Source organism: Periplaneta americana, chromosome 17, assembly GCF_040183065.1.
Source record: "Periplaneta americana isolate PAMFEO1 chromosome 17, P.americana_PAMFEO1_priV1, whole genome shotgun sequence".
NCBI lineage: Eukaryota > Metazoa > Arthropoda > Insecta > Blattodea > Blattidae > Periplaneta > Periplaneta americana.
Genome location: NC_091133.1, coordinates 135,754,818 through 135,773,501, shown reverse-complemented (window position 1 = coordinate 135,773,501; position 18,684 = coordinate 135,754,818). Strand labels below are relative to the sequence as shown.

The 18,684-nt window shown below is 37.0% G+C and overlaps 1 protein-coding gene across 6 annotated transcripts in view; it reads left to right on the top strand.

Annotated features, from left to right (window-relative positions):
• LOC138692977 (discoidin domain-containing receptor 2-like) overlaps positions 1-18,684 on the top strand; it is a 1,165,919-nt gene that overhangs the window by 1,112,371 nt on the left and 34,864 nt on the right. For all 6 annotated transcript variants that reach the window (XM_069816409.1, XM_069816408.1, XM_069816411.1 and 3 more), the window contains one exon: positions 15,177-15,269. In XM_069816409.1, coding sequence (XP_069672510.1) covers positions 15,177-15,269 — 93 coding nt within the window. The remainder of the gene's footprint in view (positions 1-15,176; positions 15,270-18,684) is intronic.

The following is an 18,684-nucleotide window of genomic DNA, read 5'->3' as shown; positions in this document are numbered from 1 at the left end:
ATGGATTTTGGAACATAGGAAAACGATGTAGGAAAATTGACATTTCACTGAAAACTACTAGTTTTCTGAAAAACTTTGGGTTTTAAGCTTCAAAATGAGGTGTCATTTATTAAAATCCGTTCAGCCGTTTTCCCCTAATTTTCATTAGCAGTTGATATTATATATAGATATTATAATATATGAAATTATATTATATTATATTATATTATATTATATTATATTATATTATATTATATTATATTATATTATATTATATTATATTGTATTATATAAGGTCATTTCATAAGTCATGGCAATTCTGTCATATGATGTAATCTATAATATAATAATAATAATAATTACTATTATTATTATTATAAATAATATAATTTATGTTATTCATTATAATATACGTTTTATTATATTTGAAATTCGTGGCAAATCACTTGTATTAATGAATATTATAATACGAAATGCTGCCAACCTTGAAAAGAAGAAATTAGAACCGTTGCCTGAAATGATAGTTCACCATAGCTTCCATTTATTGGTGATATTACTGACTCCATCTGACTCTGGAGGAATATTAATCTCTCAGGATACACAAGTGTTGAAGTATATGACGAGCATTGGGTTCAAAGTCTGAAAGAATAACCGATTCTTGATGTAAGAGAAGCAGATAAGAAGTGTACGATATTAAAGTAATAATTGAGAAAAAATAGGATAGAAAAGAGAAGGAAGGAAAAAATGATTGAAACCTGCGAGCATCGCATCGCGCGCTTTGTCCCCAGTTATAATTTGGCCCGTTAACAAGGTGAATCGTTGATATTCAAACAATGGACATTAGTATAAAATACACTAATTGTGTTGCGCGGGCCTGTCTACGCAGTCAGGGGGCAGAATCGTACTATTCAGTAAGCACCAAGGGATAGAGAATTTTTTGCCATGCGGCAAAGCAGACGAGTGGAAAATATGTTTCATATTTGGAAGTTTTGCCAAAATACATTACATATTTTGGCAATTTTTTTTATATTATGCCTGTCTCTCCTGATAAAATTATGGTTCTTTAGGTTATTTTACGACGCTTTATCATCAGGTTAGGTTATTTAGCGTCTGAATGAGATGAAGGTGATAATGCCGGTGAAATGAGTCCGGAGTCCAGCACCGATAGTTACCCAGCATTTGCTCATATTGGGTTGAGGGAAAACCCTGGAAAAAACCTCAACCAGGTAACTTGCCCCGACCGGGAATCGAACCCGAGCCACCTGGTTTCGCGGCTAGACGCGCTAACCGTTACTCCACAGGTGTGGACAGTATGTACTGTGTTAACTAATTAATATAATCACATTTAAATTTGGAATGTGTACAGAGGAGCTCTCGTCGATACCTCGCCGAAAGAAATCCAGCGGATGTCGCGTTTGCGGTTTGCGTGGACTGCTCAGAAAGAAGAGCGCGTTAAATCCCTCCGAGCTCACCTGGCGGACCGGACGCGAGTCCTAAAGGTCTCTACGCGACTTTCCACCCTCATGTTTGAACACACCGCAGAGGCTTGCGTGGAGCCCTCTATATAAAATATTCAAAAAGGCAAAAGGTTTAGAGGGAAGCGTTTTCTTGATAACCGCCAAGCTTTGTATTCACTTGGACCCTTCATTGCTCAGCAAACAAAAGCGACCTAATTACGTAACAACTGCAGGTTGGGGCTTCACAAGAGAAAAAAAGGTAGTTGTCTGAGGTGCGCGCGTGCGCACTGCTCCTCCATTGTAAAGGTTTCTTCTAACAATAGCATCGGGATTAAAAGTAAATGTTTGACTTGTTTCATTGTCTAGAATCTGCTGGCTACAGTCGTCAAGGACGGAGTCTGGAGGATTCAAACCTTTGACTAGCCAGGTTTCCGAAACGTCCTATTCATCATTTCATTTAGGAATATTTTGTTTCATACAAAGGAATAATGAATAAACATTAACATTTATTAGTTAAATGTAATTTAGAATCCTTTAACTTTCTGAGTTCGTAACAAGGATTTACATAATGAATTTGAATTGCAAGAGTCAATTAAAAGGCGGTCTTCTAGCCGACTTCACCGGCGCTCGGAAAGCCTTGCTTAACAAATGTAAAAGTAGCAAATCTTAATTCCTATGGTCGTGGAAAAAGGCGATTCGTCTGTCATGACGAGACATGTAGGAGAACTCGGGCAAATATTGGGCTTATTAAGAGATAATGCTGAAAAACTTGACTTAATACAGAAACTTATACCAAATTAAAACCCGAACTTCTGACTTTCATCCCGTACGTTTACAAAAGAAATATTTTTATCACTTTTTTTTTGTAACAATTACATTTCTTCAACAGTTATATGTCGGTTATAATAGTGAGAATTCTGGATAATATTATGATCAGATTGTCTTGAGTATATGAGCAGGATTATATTGCATGTTAAACACTGAGAAAAATATCAACATCACAACTTACAATGATGTAAACACTTGTATCGGTAGTCATCGTTCTCAAATAGGATTCATAAGCATTTTAAATACTGGCACATATTTGGAAAAGCAATGAAGTTCATATTTTGAACATGTTTGTATAATGATAATTACAGTTATTATTATTATTATTATTATTATTATTATTATTATTATTACTTGCTGGCTTTTAAGGAACCCGAAGGTTCATTGCCGCCCTCACTTAAGCCCGCCATTGGTCCCTTTCCTGAGCAAGATTAATCCATTCTCTATCATCATATCCCACCTCCCTCAAATCAATTTTAATATTATCTTCCCATCTACGTCTCTGCCTCCCTAAAGGTCTTTTTCCCTCCGGCCTCCCAACTAACACTCTATATGCATTTCTGGATTCGCCCATACGTGCTACATGCCCTGCCCATCGCAAACGTCTGGATTTAATGTTCCTAATTATGTCAGGTGAAGAATGCAATGCGTGCAGTTCTGTGTTGTGTAACTTTCTCCATTCTCCTGTAACTTCATCCCTCTTAGCCCCAAATATTTTCCTAAGCACCTTATTCTCAAACACCCTTAATCTCTCTTCCTTTCTCAAAGTGAGAGTCCAAGTTTCACAACAATAAAGAACAACCGGTAATATAACTGTTTTATAAATTCTAACTTTCAGATTTTTCGACAGCAGACTGGATGATAAAAGCTTCTCAACCGAATAATAACACGCATATCCCATAATTATTCTGTGTTTAATTTCCTCCCGAGTATCATTTATATTTGTTACTGTTGCTCCCAGATATTTGAACTCTCGACCTCTTCAAAAGATAAATTTCCGATTTTTATATTTCCATTTCGTACAACATTCTCGTCACGAGACATAATCATTATTATTAGTATTATTATTATTATTATTATTATTATTATTATTATTATTATTATTATTATTATTATTATTATTATTACTTTCATTTACTGACAGTTTTCACAAAATTATTCTGAATCTTCAATCTTCATTGCATTTCCCACACGTCGCCAAGATGGTCATCACTGAACTTCCCAGCATGCAGCACAATCATGCAGTCAGAGTCACTTAATGGTTCAACTGTTTTCTCAGCTGTGTATTCTGCAGTTTTGGTTCTTTTTCCTCTCAATTTTAAGGTGGAGATATCAGTTCTCTTGCTCTGCCACGTTTTAGAGCTGGAACGAGTAGTTTAATAATTTGCAAAGGAGAGATCTGCTTCAAAGTTTTCTTTTGCGTGAATGTTTCACCAGACATTATGTTTTAGAATAACTTCCTGGTCCACATTGTTGCAACAGCCTTATCGATGGATTCTCCCTATCAATTCTGACGAAGAACGAGGGTTTTATTTCTGTATCATTTATGTAAATATTAATTCGATGTGTTAATCAATATATCTGATACCGGAACTGTGATAAATTATATTAAAAACTGATAAAGGAGTGTTGCTCATAGTTCCCTTATCGTCCATGCCTGCTCGTATTACACTTTCAGCTGACCTTTTTCTATCTTCACAGTAGCACACAACAAACTTTGTGGAACCTCAAACTTCACACACGGTAACATTGAGTAGAAACAGCATTTTAAAAATATTCGTTCAACCTCTGTCTAATATTATTTTTCTGCAGTGACATAACATTGAAATTAACTATTGGTGACAATTTTATAGAATAATGAAACAGACTTAATTTTCAAACACAAAATCGCTGCTTTACAGATATATCAGGAAAAATCCCCATGGATACCACAGGAGCTAAAAACCTTCCACTTGCTCATATTATCCGATTGCTCATATTTGCCTGAGTTTCCCCGTAGTAAGAATCATTTGCATAAAGAGGAATACTTATAGAAACAAATATTGTATCTTTCTCGTAAATGAAATTAGAAAAAGAAAAATATTACGTAAAATGTTGAAAGAAACACACAAAAAAACAGCACTTTACTTTTAACGTATTAGCAATCGATATGAGAACTTACTAGCAAGCAGCAATGTAAACTAAAATTAAAATGAAGACCATCATAAGTTATGTACAATAGTCTCTGGTCAAATTTACTAGATCTTTAAATTGCTTTCTTTGACAGATTTATGGCCAGTCTCTCCAAATAATGTTTAATTTGGCTTAACAAATGTTAAATTAACAGCCTGTTTACTTTTAACGTTTTGTTAATGCAACAAACGAGGTTGCAATACGGATTACTTTAAATCGAATTTGAAAGAAGAGCAAGTTGGGAGAAGCGCCATTACGTGAACAGAAGTTATATTACTTAATCGTTGAGTACTGGGTTCTCCTGTCCATATATCACGGGTCCTGTATGTAAGAGAGGAAGGTAAGGACGCTGCCGCTTGAGAATATGTGGTCTGCATGGCACGGATTATTTCGTGTGACGTAAGAGAAAGAAGCAGAGTGTGACGGGAAAACAATTAAGGGTATGATTTGACCCACATGGAAGCATTTCTCGGGCAGCGCATGCGTATCACGCAGACCGTACATCCTCCACCTGCTTGTCTGCGCCATCTATCGTATTTTTGGCACCATTTCTTTTCACTCACCATCATTCTTTTTCCTTTCCCCAATTACTTCCCCACTCGGCAATATTTCACCTCGCAGGCGCATCGCTTTATAGTAGGTGCTTCCAGTTGTGCTATAAAACCACATTACGAGCCTGCCCCCCGCGCCATGTGGGCAGGTATAAACTACTGCAACCCAGCTCGCATCCATCGTCTGACGCCGGTGGTGAAGTCCTTTAGGCCTCAGGTGCGAAAACGCAATGAGAGTCTAATGTAGCATAATTCATACTTTTAGACAAAGGCCTAAATCGGAAACTGACAACAGAAACAGAACTTAATATTAATATTTCATACAAATGCTAATTACAATAAATTTTATTTATAAACATTTAATTGACCTCTGTGAGAAGTTTCAGACTAATATGACAATAACGTTGTGCAAGGAGCTTTTTATATGCAATAAATTGCTGAAAATTTTAAAAGTGTAACGCTCCCCATGCTTTCCCCGCTGTGTCTGTAACGTGTTCCCCCAGCCGAGATCGCTGCTAAATGTTATTCCTAGGAATTTACATTTGTTAACTTCCGGAATGGTTTCACCCCCTAACGTATACGATGCGACTATTTTATTTCTTTTTCTTGTAAAGCTGATGGCTTTGCTCTTTAGAGAATTTATTTTCATTTTGTTGGCCATTGCCCAGTCGTTTATTCTATTAAGGTCATTCTGAAGAAGAGTAGTATCTTCTTACTTTTTATTTCCCTGTATACGATACAGTCATCCGCGAATAAGCGAACCCTGGACAAGATGTTAACTGGCAGATCATTTACAAAAGCAAGGAATAGAAGGGGCCCCAAGACACTCTCCTGCGGGACCCCGGAAGTAATTTCTATTGGGCTCGATAATTCCTCCTCCACCCGTACTCTCTGAGTGCGACAAGTTAAAAATTCCTTGATCCACTGGAGTACTCTGAAGTCAGCCCCCGTTGATTGTAGTTTAACCAACAATATGTCTCGTGGGACTACATCGAATGCGCGTTTAAAGTCAATAATCACTGCATCTACTTGGCTATTTGAATCTGCTAAATCCTGACATACAGTTACTAATTGACTCTCACATGAATAGCCCCCCCCCCCGAAACTCATGCTGACAATTATGTAACCAATTTGAATCATTCCAATGCTGCCTTAGATAAGCTGAAATCAAGTGTTCCATCTGTTTGCAAACCACAGAGGTGAGGCTGACTGGTCTGTAATTTTTTGTATCTGAGCGAGACTCTGACTTATAAATTGGCACCACTATTGCATCTTTCCAACCTCGCGGGACAGTACCATTATTTATTGATATTTCAAATATACGAACTAGATAGGGAATCATGGCTTCCCCTCCCAATTTTAGAACGTCTCCGGCGATACCATTAGGTCCTATTGATTTATGAGGTTTCAAAGTAGAGATCCTTACGCAAAAACGTACATATAAAATTACTTAAAAGCAAATAAATAAGCAAGAATAAAACTCATTGGACAAACCGCAAAACAAAAACTGGACTTAAATAAAAAACTAAAGATTATATACAATAAAAAAAGTAAAGTCCGAATTTCTCCATAAATTTTAACCAACTCACAACGTATTTTCAACACAACTCTATTCATCAACTCTCAACTCTTAAAATAAACTTTTAAAACTACGGAGCAAAAAAAAAAAAAACTGAAGCATTGACCATCAGTTCCTTATGTCCCTAGGCTTGATAGAAAACTGACCAGTATTTTCCACAGAAGCTAAATTAGGTATTATTGCCCTCATCCCAAAAACTTAATAGGAGAAGCTCTCGGTGCCACCTTAAATGTTAGTTTTTCTTCTTAGTTTAGATTAAAATATGTGCTCACCATTTTAAACGTGGTTTTCTTACATTCTTGTCAATTTCCTTAATATTATCAAATTATTATCAATATTCAATTATTCCTTTCTCGGATTTAGTTTTCTTATCCTCTTTATCCTCATTTCATTCTTTCCAATTTTATCTCCTGTAACCACAAATTATCTGCGAACATTAAGCAGCCTTCATCTGCCTGTTCGAATACACAGATTAGGCAGACCCGGCGATCTAAGACCGTAGCGAATGCCGCCGCCACGAGCGGTTAGCCACGAGCTTATTTCATTCTTTTTCTCCGTATATTAGGCGGATAATAAGCTCTCTGCTTGTTATTTTTAACGAGGTATTCTGTGTACAGTCGGACTTCTAGTGGCTGACGGAAACTAATTCCGATATTTATAGACTAAAACACGTAATGCGAGCCTCCTAGAATCTTCATTTTGAGCAGCTTAGCCGAGATCTTCCTCCTTTCCACAGACCTAACGTTTATAGGTTTCAGGATATTATCTGTTTTCGTTTAGCGGAACTGCCATGTTGGTTCAGAACTGCAAGGAAAAATAATTCGGTTCCTTAAACTTGTTGAGCAATACATTCATCTTCGATCCAATGTAGACATGTTCACTCATTATGATATGAAGAAATAACATTCTTTCAACGACTGCTTCTCAGCAGACATCCACGTTTATAATTCGAGAGTTTACACGAGGACGAGGTTGAGTAGATCTATTGGGACATTTACTCCCATTTTGATGTATTTTACAATCTAACAGCCGAATAGTACTCTATAACAAGTAACCACTGGATTCCTGGAATTGGCATCAGTATCCAGATTTGATACAAAACTTTAGTGAAAGTTAATAGTAATATGCGTTACAAGAGCGGTATGTTGAAGTTTTGATGTTCGAGGAAAATTTTGAAAAAGCGAAACGTAGTATTTTGTGCGAAGATCGTTTATTACATACCTGAAAGAGGAATTTCTAATTAGTTGCAATGAAATCTCCATCTTGGTTTCTGTTCAATGACGGCAAATTTGCAAAACAAAAATACCTATCTTCAACATTGTTGCTTTAAAATGTTTTCTGTCTTTACTATACTCCAGCAGGCCGTGATATACGTCTGTCTTCCCCCCCCCTCCCCCCAGTCTATGATGAGTTTGGTATCTTGTTGATTTTTTCACGGCTTCCTTAATGTTACTTGCATCACGAATGCAGTAACTTTAGTGGAGTTGTAGAGTTTACTTAATTTTTGCAAATATTTAAAAACAATAATTAACAGTGCAATTTAGGTGAAATTGCAGTGGTAAGTTTCCAATTTATAATTATTACTATATTGAACGTCTCTAAAAATAATATGTTAAAAGCCTAAAGCAGTAAAATCAATATGTCACTTAAGAGGTAAGAAGAGGGAAATTGTTATGTGTGTTAGGTTGGGAATACTGAATGTGGAATTTTAGACTTTCCGCGGATTGGTTTTGTGCGGAAACCAAGCAAATACGCACGATCTCGCACAAACATGTTCACTCATTATGATATGAAGAAATAACATTCTTTCAACGACTGCTTCTCAGCATACATCCACGTTTATAATTCGAAAGTTTACACAAGGACGAGGTTGAGTAGATCTATTGGGACATTTACTCCCATTTTGATGTATTTTACAATATACTAACAACTGAATAGTACTCTATAACAAATAACCACAGGATTCCTGGAATTGACTTCATTATTCAGATATGAATACAATTGAGTGAGAATTCACAAACAAAACTTTAGTGCAAGTTAAAAGAATGTTGGCTGTTTAAGGCGCATTCCTTTTAGTTAATTCGGTAAATGCTGTCTTGTTCAAAGTAAAGGCACAAGATGGCACCAGGTGGGGAAGGATGCTACTACAAAACTTCGGCCATGTATACCCGAAACGCTCCCTACAGCTCAGGTAAGAGCTCACCAGACTTGAACTGACTTCAGAGATGAAAAAGTTCGCTACACGGCGACAGATTCCTTTGCATTCGCCATTTGGGAACAAGTGCACTGCAATGCTGTGCAAACGATACGCCAAGAGATAGACGTCGTCTGTCTCACAAAATAGTCTACAAGTACTGGAGACAGACTGAATGACAAAAAACAAGGAATATCAAATGCCAGGCTATGCTGTTTAACTGTTCGGTTTTTTCGAGGTTTTCACCAACTGTAAGGCGAATGTTCAATAATTTCATGGCGAATCCTCGACTTCTTCTCGCTAACCTAACCAAAGACAGATGCCGTTGCGTTCGATAAGGTATTGTTAAGGGGAGAGGATGGTATTTTTTTGGTGAAAAATGAGTAAATTTTCAGAAAAAAAAATCTTTAAAATATTCTGTGATATGTGTGGAATGCATAGCATAACATTTTGTGGGTATTTGTGCCCTTATCGGATGTTGAGTCGCCATTTTTAAACTTCCTGCGTTATGGATTTTTAAATCACTCGCCCACTTTTATTGTTGTTTCCGGTAAATTAAACTTTCAATTTTTTTTTTTTAAATACACTTTGATATACGTCGAATGCATAGCATAACATTTTGTGGGTATTGTGACCTTATCGAATGTTGAGACACCATTTTTAAACTTCCTGCGTTATGGATTTTTAAATCACTCGCCCACTTTTATTGTTGTTTCCGGTAAATTTAACTTTCAAATTTTTTTTTCTTTAAAATACACTTTGATATGTGTGGAATGCATTGCATAACATTTTGTGGGTATTTGTGCCCTTATCGGATGTTGAGACGTCATTTTTAAACTTCCTGCGCTATGGATTTTTTAATCACACGCCCGCTTTTATCGGTTTCCAGTAACTTCATTTTTTTTTTGCTACATTGCCAGACAAAAATGGATACAATTTCTGAACTATTAAAGATACATGCATGAAATTTAGAACACACATTCTTTAGACTATTAGGAAACGTTTCTCTGTAACAGAAGTTTGTTAATTTATTTCATTTAAAAAATACGTCCATTAGTTTGCAAAAAAGGAAATCAGAAAATTGTTATTAAATTTTAATTGCTTATTTTACAAACGTAGGGACCAATATCAAAATTCTGTTACAGACAGTTTGCTTTTGTAAATACATTGCAAAAAAACTGTATGAATCTACCTTTAAAAACGGTTTAGATATATTGGTTTCAGTACTATCCTGCATTGGGTATATTTTTTTTTGAGCCCTCAAATATTTTTTTCAAAATATTTTTATTTGGTTGAGTTGCCACAGCTATGAGCTCTCTACATACAGAAAATTAATATTTTACACCAAATAGGAAAAAAGTTAAAAACAATACCATCCTCTCCCCTTAAACTGACGGGCAGCCTAGTCGATGACTGGCCAGAGCGCTCTGGGAAAAAAAAAAAAAAAAAAAAAAGTGACGTCGTCTGGGCTTGCAAGACTTGCGAAAAGGCAAACAAGCGAACCTCCGCTTGCCACTATCCAGTACGTTGATATTAATGCTACACCCACAGACAAAACTTTACGATTTATAAAGTTAGTTTAGGGACTTCGTCTCTCACAAACGAATATCTAGAAGGAGAAAGAGTAGGAACGAATTTAAGTGACCATGAAGACAAGGAGAAACAAGGAGTTAAAATATATCACAAGCATTAAAGAATACAATACACTCATTGTGAATGGTGCCACATCGGAGCCCATTTCGAATATACAATTACAAACCAACAGAAAAACGGAATGTTTGCACACAGATAAACGTAGTCTTTCTGAAGCTGAATCATGCTAATTGGGGTAAACCAGGCATGTTCGGCGCCGCCAATTCTAGCATTTTAACGAGGTGCAGCAGTGACGTAACTATCAGAATCTGATGCAGGCACACGTTTAAAAGATATTCTACGTCACTCGTTTCAGTGAAAAAGTAAGCAATTTTAGTCGAAGCACAGTCTTAAAATATTACAGACCGTCGAGGCACAGTCTTAAAATATTCTACACGGGCCAAACACAGTCTTAAAATATTACAGACCGTCGAGGCACAGTCTTAAAATATTCTACACGGGCGAAACACAGTCTTAAAATATTACAGACCGTCGAGGCACAGTCTTAAAATATTCCAGACGGTCTACGCACAGTCTTAAAATATTACAGACCGTCGAGGCACATTCTTAAAATATTCTACACGGGCGAAACACAGTCTTAAAATATTACAGACCGTCGAGGCACAGTCTTAAAATATCCTAGACGGTTGAGGCACAGTCTTAAAACATTCTAGCCTGTCGAGGCAAAGTCTTAAAATATTCTAGCGTGGCGAGGCACAGTCTTAAAATATTCTAGACGGGCGAGGTACAGTCTTAAAATTTTCTAGCCTGTCGAGGCACAGTCTTAAAATATTCTAGCCTGTCGAGGCACAGTCTTAAATATTCCAGACGGTGTAGACACGGTCTTAAAATATTCCAGACGGTCTAGGCACAGCCTTAAAATATTCCAGACGGTCTAGGCACAATCTTAAAATATTCCAGACGGTCTAGGCAAAGACTTAAAATATTTTACAAGGTCTAGGCACGGTCTTAAAATATTCCAGACGGTCTAGGCACAGTCTTAAAATATTCCAGACGGTCTAGACACAGTCTTAAAATATTCCAGACGGTCTAGGCACAGTCTTAAAATATTCCAGACGGTCTAGGCACGGTCTTAAAATATTCCAGACGGTCTACGCACAGTATTAAATATTCTAGACAGTCTAGGCACAGTCTTAAATATTCCAGACGGTCTAGGCACAGTCTTAAAATATTCCAGACGGTCCAGGCACAGCGGTAAAATATTCCAGACGGTCTAGGCACAGTCTTAAAATATCCCAGACGGTCTAGGCACAGTCTTAAAATATTCCAGACGGTCTACGCACAGACATAAAATATTCCAGACGGTCTAGGCACAGTCTTAAAATATTCCAGACGGTTTAGACACAGTCTTAAAATATTCCAGACGGTCTCGGCACAGTCTAAAATACTCCAGACGGTCTAGGCACAGACCTAAAATATTCCAGACGGTCTAGGCACAGTCTTAAAATATTCTAGACGGTCTAGGCACAGTCTTAAAATATTTTAGACGGTCTAGGCACAGTCTTAAAATATTCCAGACGGTCTACGCACAGTCTTAAATATTCTAGACAGTCTAGGCACAGTCAAATATTCCAGACGGTCTAGGCAGAGTCTTAAAATATTCCAGACGGTCTAGGCACAGTCTTAAAATATTCCAGACGGTCTAAGCACAGACTTAAAATATTCCAGACGGTCTAGGCACAGACTTAAAATATTCCAGACGGTTTAGGCACAGTCTTAAAATATTCCAGACGTCTAGGCACAGTCTAAAATACTCCAGAAGGTCTAGGCACAGACTTAAAATATTCCAGACGGTCTAGGCACAGTGTTAAAATATTCTAGACGGTCTAGGCACAGTCTTAAAATATTTTAGACGGTCTAGGCACAGTCTTAAAATATTCCAGACGGTCTACGCACAGTCTTAAATATTCTAGACAGTCTAGGCACAGTCTTAAATATTCCAGACGGTCTAGGCAGTCTTAAAATATTCCAGACGGTCTAGGCACAGTCTTAAAATATTCCAGACGATCTAGGCACAGTCTTAAAATATTCCAGACGGTCTACGCACAGTCTTAAATATTCTAGACAGTCTAGGCACAGTCTTAAATATTCCAGACGGTTTAGGCAGAGTCTTAAAATATTCCAGACGGTCTAGGCACAGTGTTAAAATATTCTATACGGTCTAGGCACAGTCTTAAAATATTTTAGACGGTCTAGGCGCAGTCTTAAAATATTCCAGACGGTCTACGCACAGTCTTAAATATTCTAGACAGTCTAGGCACAGTCTTAAATATTCCAGACGGTCTAGGCAGAGTCTTAAAATATTCCAGACGGTCTAGGCACAGTCTTAAAATATTCCAGACGGTCTAGGCACAGTCTTAAAATATTCCAGACGGTCTAGGCACAGTCTTAAAATATTTTAGACGGTCTAGGCATAGTCTTAAAATATTCCAGACGGTCTAGGCACAGACTTAAAATATTTCAGACGGTCTAGGCACAGTCTTAAAATATTATAGAAGGTCTAGGCAGTCTTAAAATATTCCAGTCTAGGCACAGTCTTAAAATATTCCAGACGGTCTAGGCACAGACTTAAAATATTCCAGCCGGTCTATGCACAGACTTAAAAAATTCCAGACGGTCTAGGCACAGGCTTAAAATATTCCAGACGGTCTAGGCACAGTCTTAAAATACTCCAGACGGTCTAGGCACAGACTTAAAATATTGCAGACGGTCTAGGCACAGTCTTAAAATATTCTAGACGGCCTAGGCACAGTCTTAAAATATTTTAGACGGTCTAGGCACAGTCTTAAAATATTCCAGACGGTCTAGGCACAGTCTTAAAATTTTCGAGACGGTCTAGGCATAGACTTAAAATATTTCAAACGGTCTAGGCACAGTCTTGAAATATAACTAGAATCCATAACGTCAGATGGATTAATGAAGATGCCTGCAGCGTATTGCACTTCTCGAAACTCCTCTAACCCTTTGTCAGCAATTATCTGTTTATGCTACCCAAATATACATATTATGAACAAAATGTAGAGTTCGTTATGAATGAATGAAAAATTAAATAAATAAATAAATGAGTGAGTAAAGAAAGAAATAATAAACTGACATACATATAACTAATAAATAAATAAATAAATAATGCAGCTTTATGTTATTATTATACTATATTATTTTATGCATTCAAATATTTTAGAGATGCACAAATATATTATTTAAAGGATGGGACCTAACTGTTTAATTTGCTTCAATTTCAGTAGTCAGTTTCCTTAGACATAGAGCTGTGTAGGCTGTGTCACATATTGATAAATTTCAACTTTTCCCGTGGTTAGAAAGTTGTCTGACGCGATCAGAAAATTCTGCGTGAGTTTTTTGAACTTGGACGCACTTTGTTCACATTGAGTGTCTAGTGGGCCTATCGTTGGATCCCAAGTCGCCAGGTTCCAACCCGGGGAGACGGTGGATTTTAAAGCACAATAACATCTTTGGCGTCCTTCCTCCGGGTCGGAGAGATAGATGGGAAGGTCGCTTTGGAAATTTAAGGCACGGGGTCCGTTATATAGGACCGCAAGCAAAATTTGACGGCAGCTTCTAGCCCAAAATGAATTTAAACGCTGGATAAGCTCTGTACTGGAAGGCTTCGTTAAGAAAAATGCTGTTCATCGTAGTGACGCCGAGTCAACAGTACTCATGATGGATAATACAGAATGATAGCATGTATATTTTTATTTAAAAAAAAGGACAATTTTCTGAAAACGATTTACACCGAATTTCTTTGGGTCTTTCTTATCAACGCACATCCCCAACATAAAAATATAAAACTTAACTTAATCTAAACCAGTAAGTAATATAGACCTAATAAAGATAATTCATTTTGCTTCAACTAAACTTTTGTTGTTGTTCAGTCTATTATCCGAAGACAGGTCTGTACCTCACAAGTGATACCAACAAGGTGCCACGTATGAGACAACTTGGAGAAGAGATAATAGGGTAGGATAGCCAATTCCTTTCCTCCAACTAATTGTTACCGGAAAATTATCTTTAAAATAAATATGTCTTCATAAAAATGTTGGAAATGAAAGATGACTACGCTCTTTATTGTAAATAAGGTTAGTCGTTACGGACATATTCTTTATTTTATTATTTTTCTCTGCATGCACTTGTATATGGAAATCAGAAATGTAATATCAGAATACTTCTCTTGCCACAGTAATTATTAATCTGGCAGGACCCTTTCTGATAAAGGATTAGCTCCTTGCCACATGCCGAAATTTAAATTTTCCTTCGTGCTAGCGAACGAATGTCTCTTTCTCTTCTTTAGCGGTTTGCCTTCATGGTACTGTAGGTTCCTTGACAAGTAAGTATTATGCCTAGTTAGTCTCAGTGATATCGCAATCAAGTTCTCAAAAACTGAATACTAGTTATACAATATGTAAAAATAAAACTTAATCATTTGTATGAAATAATCGTGTACAAATACTGAAATAGTATAATAATTTACTAACGAAATCATTTATGTAAGCTTATTGATTTTTAGAATGTTTTTTTTTTTTTGTGTGTAATGACAAATACGGAAGTTCATTTCTTTGTTTATATGCACATCGAATTATACTATTTATATCTCTGGATCGACAAAGATAAACGATAAATAAGAATGCTATTTGGAAATGACAAAGAACTAAATTGTTTTGAATTGCTGATTTGTTTAATAGGGTATTTTGTAATTTTGGTAACATTGATATGTTTCTGCTATAAAAAAAATGTATATCTTTTTTTAGTTACGGCTGCCTCATATTCCTGGCAACGCAGATCGCCAGCGGCATGAAGTACCTGGAAGCCATTGAACTGGTGCACAGGGACCTGGCGGCGAGGTGAGTCATGGCCACTTGCCTTAAACTGATTTCCTTCTGCTAAGGTTTCGTTTTCTTCCTGGTCCGCCATTGCAGGTCTTAAATATGATCCTATCTGACTCCGTCCACGCTATTTTATGCACGTCTCTCACATAAGTTCAGCTGGCATTACTTATTGCGACAGCTGTTCGATTCTCAAAGGAGCTGACTGAAATATAAAACACGGACATCCCGTCACTATACCCAGTGTGCCTTCATCACAGCGTGTAACTGTGGGCACAACATCCCGTCACTATACCCAGTGTGCCTTCATCACAGCGTGTAACTGTGGGCGCAACATCCCGTCACTATACCCAGTGTGCCTTCATCACAGCGTGTAACTGTGGGCGCAACATCCCGTCACTATACCCAGTGTGCCTTCATCACAGCGTGTAACTGTGGGCGCAACATCCCGTCACTATACCCAGTGTGCCTTCATCACAGCGTGTAACTGTGGGCGCAACATCCCGTCACTATACGCAGTGTTCCTATCTGAAAGCCAAGATGTCATAACTGTCGGTTTTCAATTTGAAGTTTGGATAGCCTTGAGTTTGTTGTGACACGGCCCGTTGTCTAGTTTATGAATAAGTTCTTTTTTTTAATATGATGTATGACATGATAAGTCACTTATTGCCTTGTCTTAGATCGCACGTAGCCATTAGGTTGGTTTCTAAAGCTAGGGTTTCTTTAGTAGTATTTATTTATTTAACCTGGTAGAGATAAGGCCATAAGGCCTTCTCTGCCCCTCTACCAGGGGATTACAACTATAATATGAAGAACAAAATTACAATTAATATTAAATTTACAATCATAATTACAATAAAAATTAAAATACGGCAAGATTACCTGATTAATGAAAGCTAGACAATTTATCATAGAAGTTAAGAACAAAGAATATTTTTGTATTTACTGAATTATAAATTAAACCTAGAATAACAAAATTCTATATTGATGAAATTACTGTATATCGAGATATTTTGTGATAGATTAAGAGAACTATTTACAAGAAACCATGTCTGAACGAGTTCAATTACTGACCAAGTGCCTAGTAAGTTTGTGTTTGAATTCAATTTTATTTCGACAGTCCCTGATGCTAGCAGGTAACGAATTCCAGAGTCTTGGCAGGGCTATTGTGAAAGAGGATGAGTATGAGAAGGTGCGATGGGATGGTATTGTTAGTATTGTTTCATGGCGAGAGCGTGTGTTCAGATTGTGGTGGGAAGAAAGGTAAGTGAAGCGAGACGACAGGTACGAAGGAATAGAAGAGTTCAAGATTTCGAAGAGAAGGAGAAGTGAATGTAAATTTCTTTTCTTATCTAGTTTAAGCCAACCTGTTGCTTCCAGGGATGGGGTAATATGATCATATTTACGAACATTGCTTACAAAACGTACACACAAATTATGAGCACGTTGAAGTTTCGTTTTGTTGTCGCTGGAAAGGTCAGTCAGTAAAATGTCAGCATAGTCAAAATAGGGAAATAGAAGCGTCAGCACAAGGAACATCGCCGAACACACATCGCCGGCGATTATAAATGCTGGCGATGATCGTCAGCGTACATCGCTGTCAATTCTCATTTGTTTTGCTGCCATAACTCGATTCAATATCTCTAAATATCGATTATTGAACATGTATGCGGCGATGTGCGTCCTGAATTTGCTTCAGACGCAACCTCCAGCGATCTGCGTCGCATCCAACGATATACGTTGACGATCATCGCTGTAAAGAAACCGTGCGCATTCATTTTGACTGCTAGCAACTCCAGGCGACAATCGCCAGCGATGTGCGCCCAGCGATGATCGCCGTAAACAAACCGCAGCTTAAAGCTCTGCATTTAGCGGGAAAGCCATTAGCAGATGTGCTGTTTAGTGCTTTGAAACTAAACTACTTTCTGAAGTAATAGCAGGGCAGGATATCAAATGTTCTTTGTCTATTTCGTCCTGACTGTTGCACAGGACACAAGATGGTGAGGGTAGGAGGTTGAGTCTGTTCAGATGTTTGGCTAGACAGTCCTGACCTGTGATCATGCTGCAGACATTCTATTTGTGTTCCTGATTTTGTTAACAGAATTTTACATTTTTTATAACCTGATGCATTCTGTATTCATTTAAGTTATGTTTTAATATAATGTTTAATTTAGAGAAGATTTATTTTCTTTAACTTTGTCAGATATTAGATCTTTCTTTTTGGCTAGATAGTCTGCCGTGTCATTTCTTTTCATGTTAAAAATTGGGTGGGATCCACTGAAAACGGCGTATTAGCTGGCAGCTTGAAGGTAGGAGAGTAGTTAACAGCATTCAAGTGTTCCTGTAGTATTGACATTTGGAATTGCCTGAATGGCTTTAGAATCAATAAGAAAGACAGATTTAGAAAATGTATCAGTCAAGATGTCTCAATGGCAAGTATTGCTCCATCAGAGTTCGTCGTCTGAGATCTTGCATGACAACAGAATGGAAAAAGTTGGCATATTCCACCAGCTCCAGTTCCACTTTCGAAGTCGGTCAGAGAGCCGCCATTCTTCAGATGGATCTCTCGTATATAATGTTTCAAAGACGTAGGATTTAAGAATGTCAGAATTATTTTTGGACTTTTTATTGGTGCTCCGATTCAGTACCAAATTCTAACTAAATTTATTCAAGTTTAGTGGATTCTCTTTGGGAAGTAACCGTTCTCTGTTATGGTTAATTTCATAGACTTTCATTAGGTGGTTTGCTGTACAAAGTGTAAACGATATGAACTGGTGGTATAGCGCTAATATCTGAAGAAGAAAACCATGTAGCGCTTTTCTGATCTGTTAGGATTTTCCCACAAAAAATGTGTTTTGTTATTCTAACTCTTTTCAAAAAGAGAATAGACAGTCTTTATTTAATTTCCCAGCACGTACACTGAAGCAGTCTTCGTTACTCTGTTGTGTTGGGCGCAAGGTATAAAATTAATGTAAATAGGTAATTTATTTATTTATTAATTTATTTATTTATTATTTAGCTAATAATTATAACATAACATATAATATATACAGAAAAACTTTAGCTCGTCCCTGAAAGAGTAGAACTCGTGCTCAGGGGCGGATTCCTGAATTGAAATTAATAATTATACAATACAATTTGTCTTATGTCTACTATGCAATTATAGTATATAAATTTAAATTTACAATTTTTCAATTTTTATAAAATCCATACATAACTTTTTTAATTTAATACTAGAACTATTAGAATTGACAAGATTAGGATATTTCAATATAAATTTGTTATATATTCTTGGGCCTAAATTACTACTATGATTAAATACTGTAACAGTGTTGCATTTTGGTTCAAGCAATCTTAAAGAATTGAAGGGTTGATAGGAAAAACAACCCATGTAGTTTTAGCCGAAAATGAGATATTGGTACTAATGGAAAGC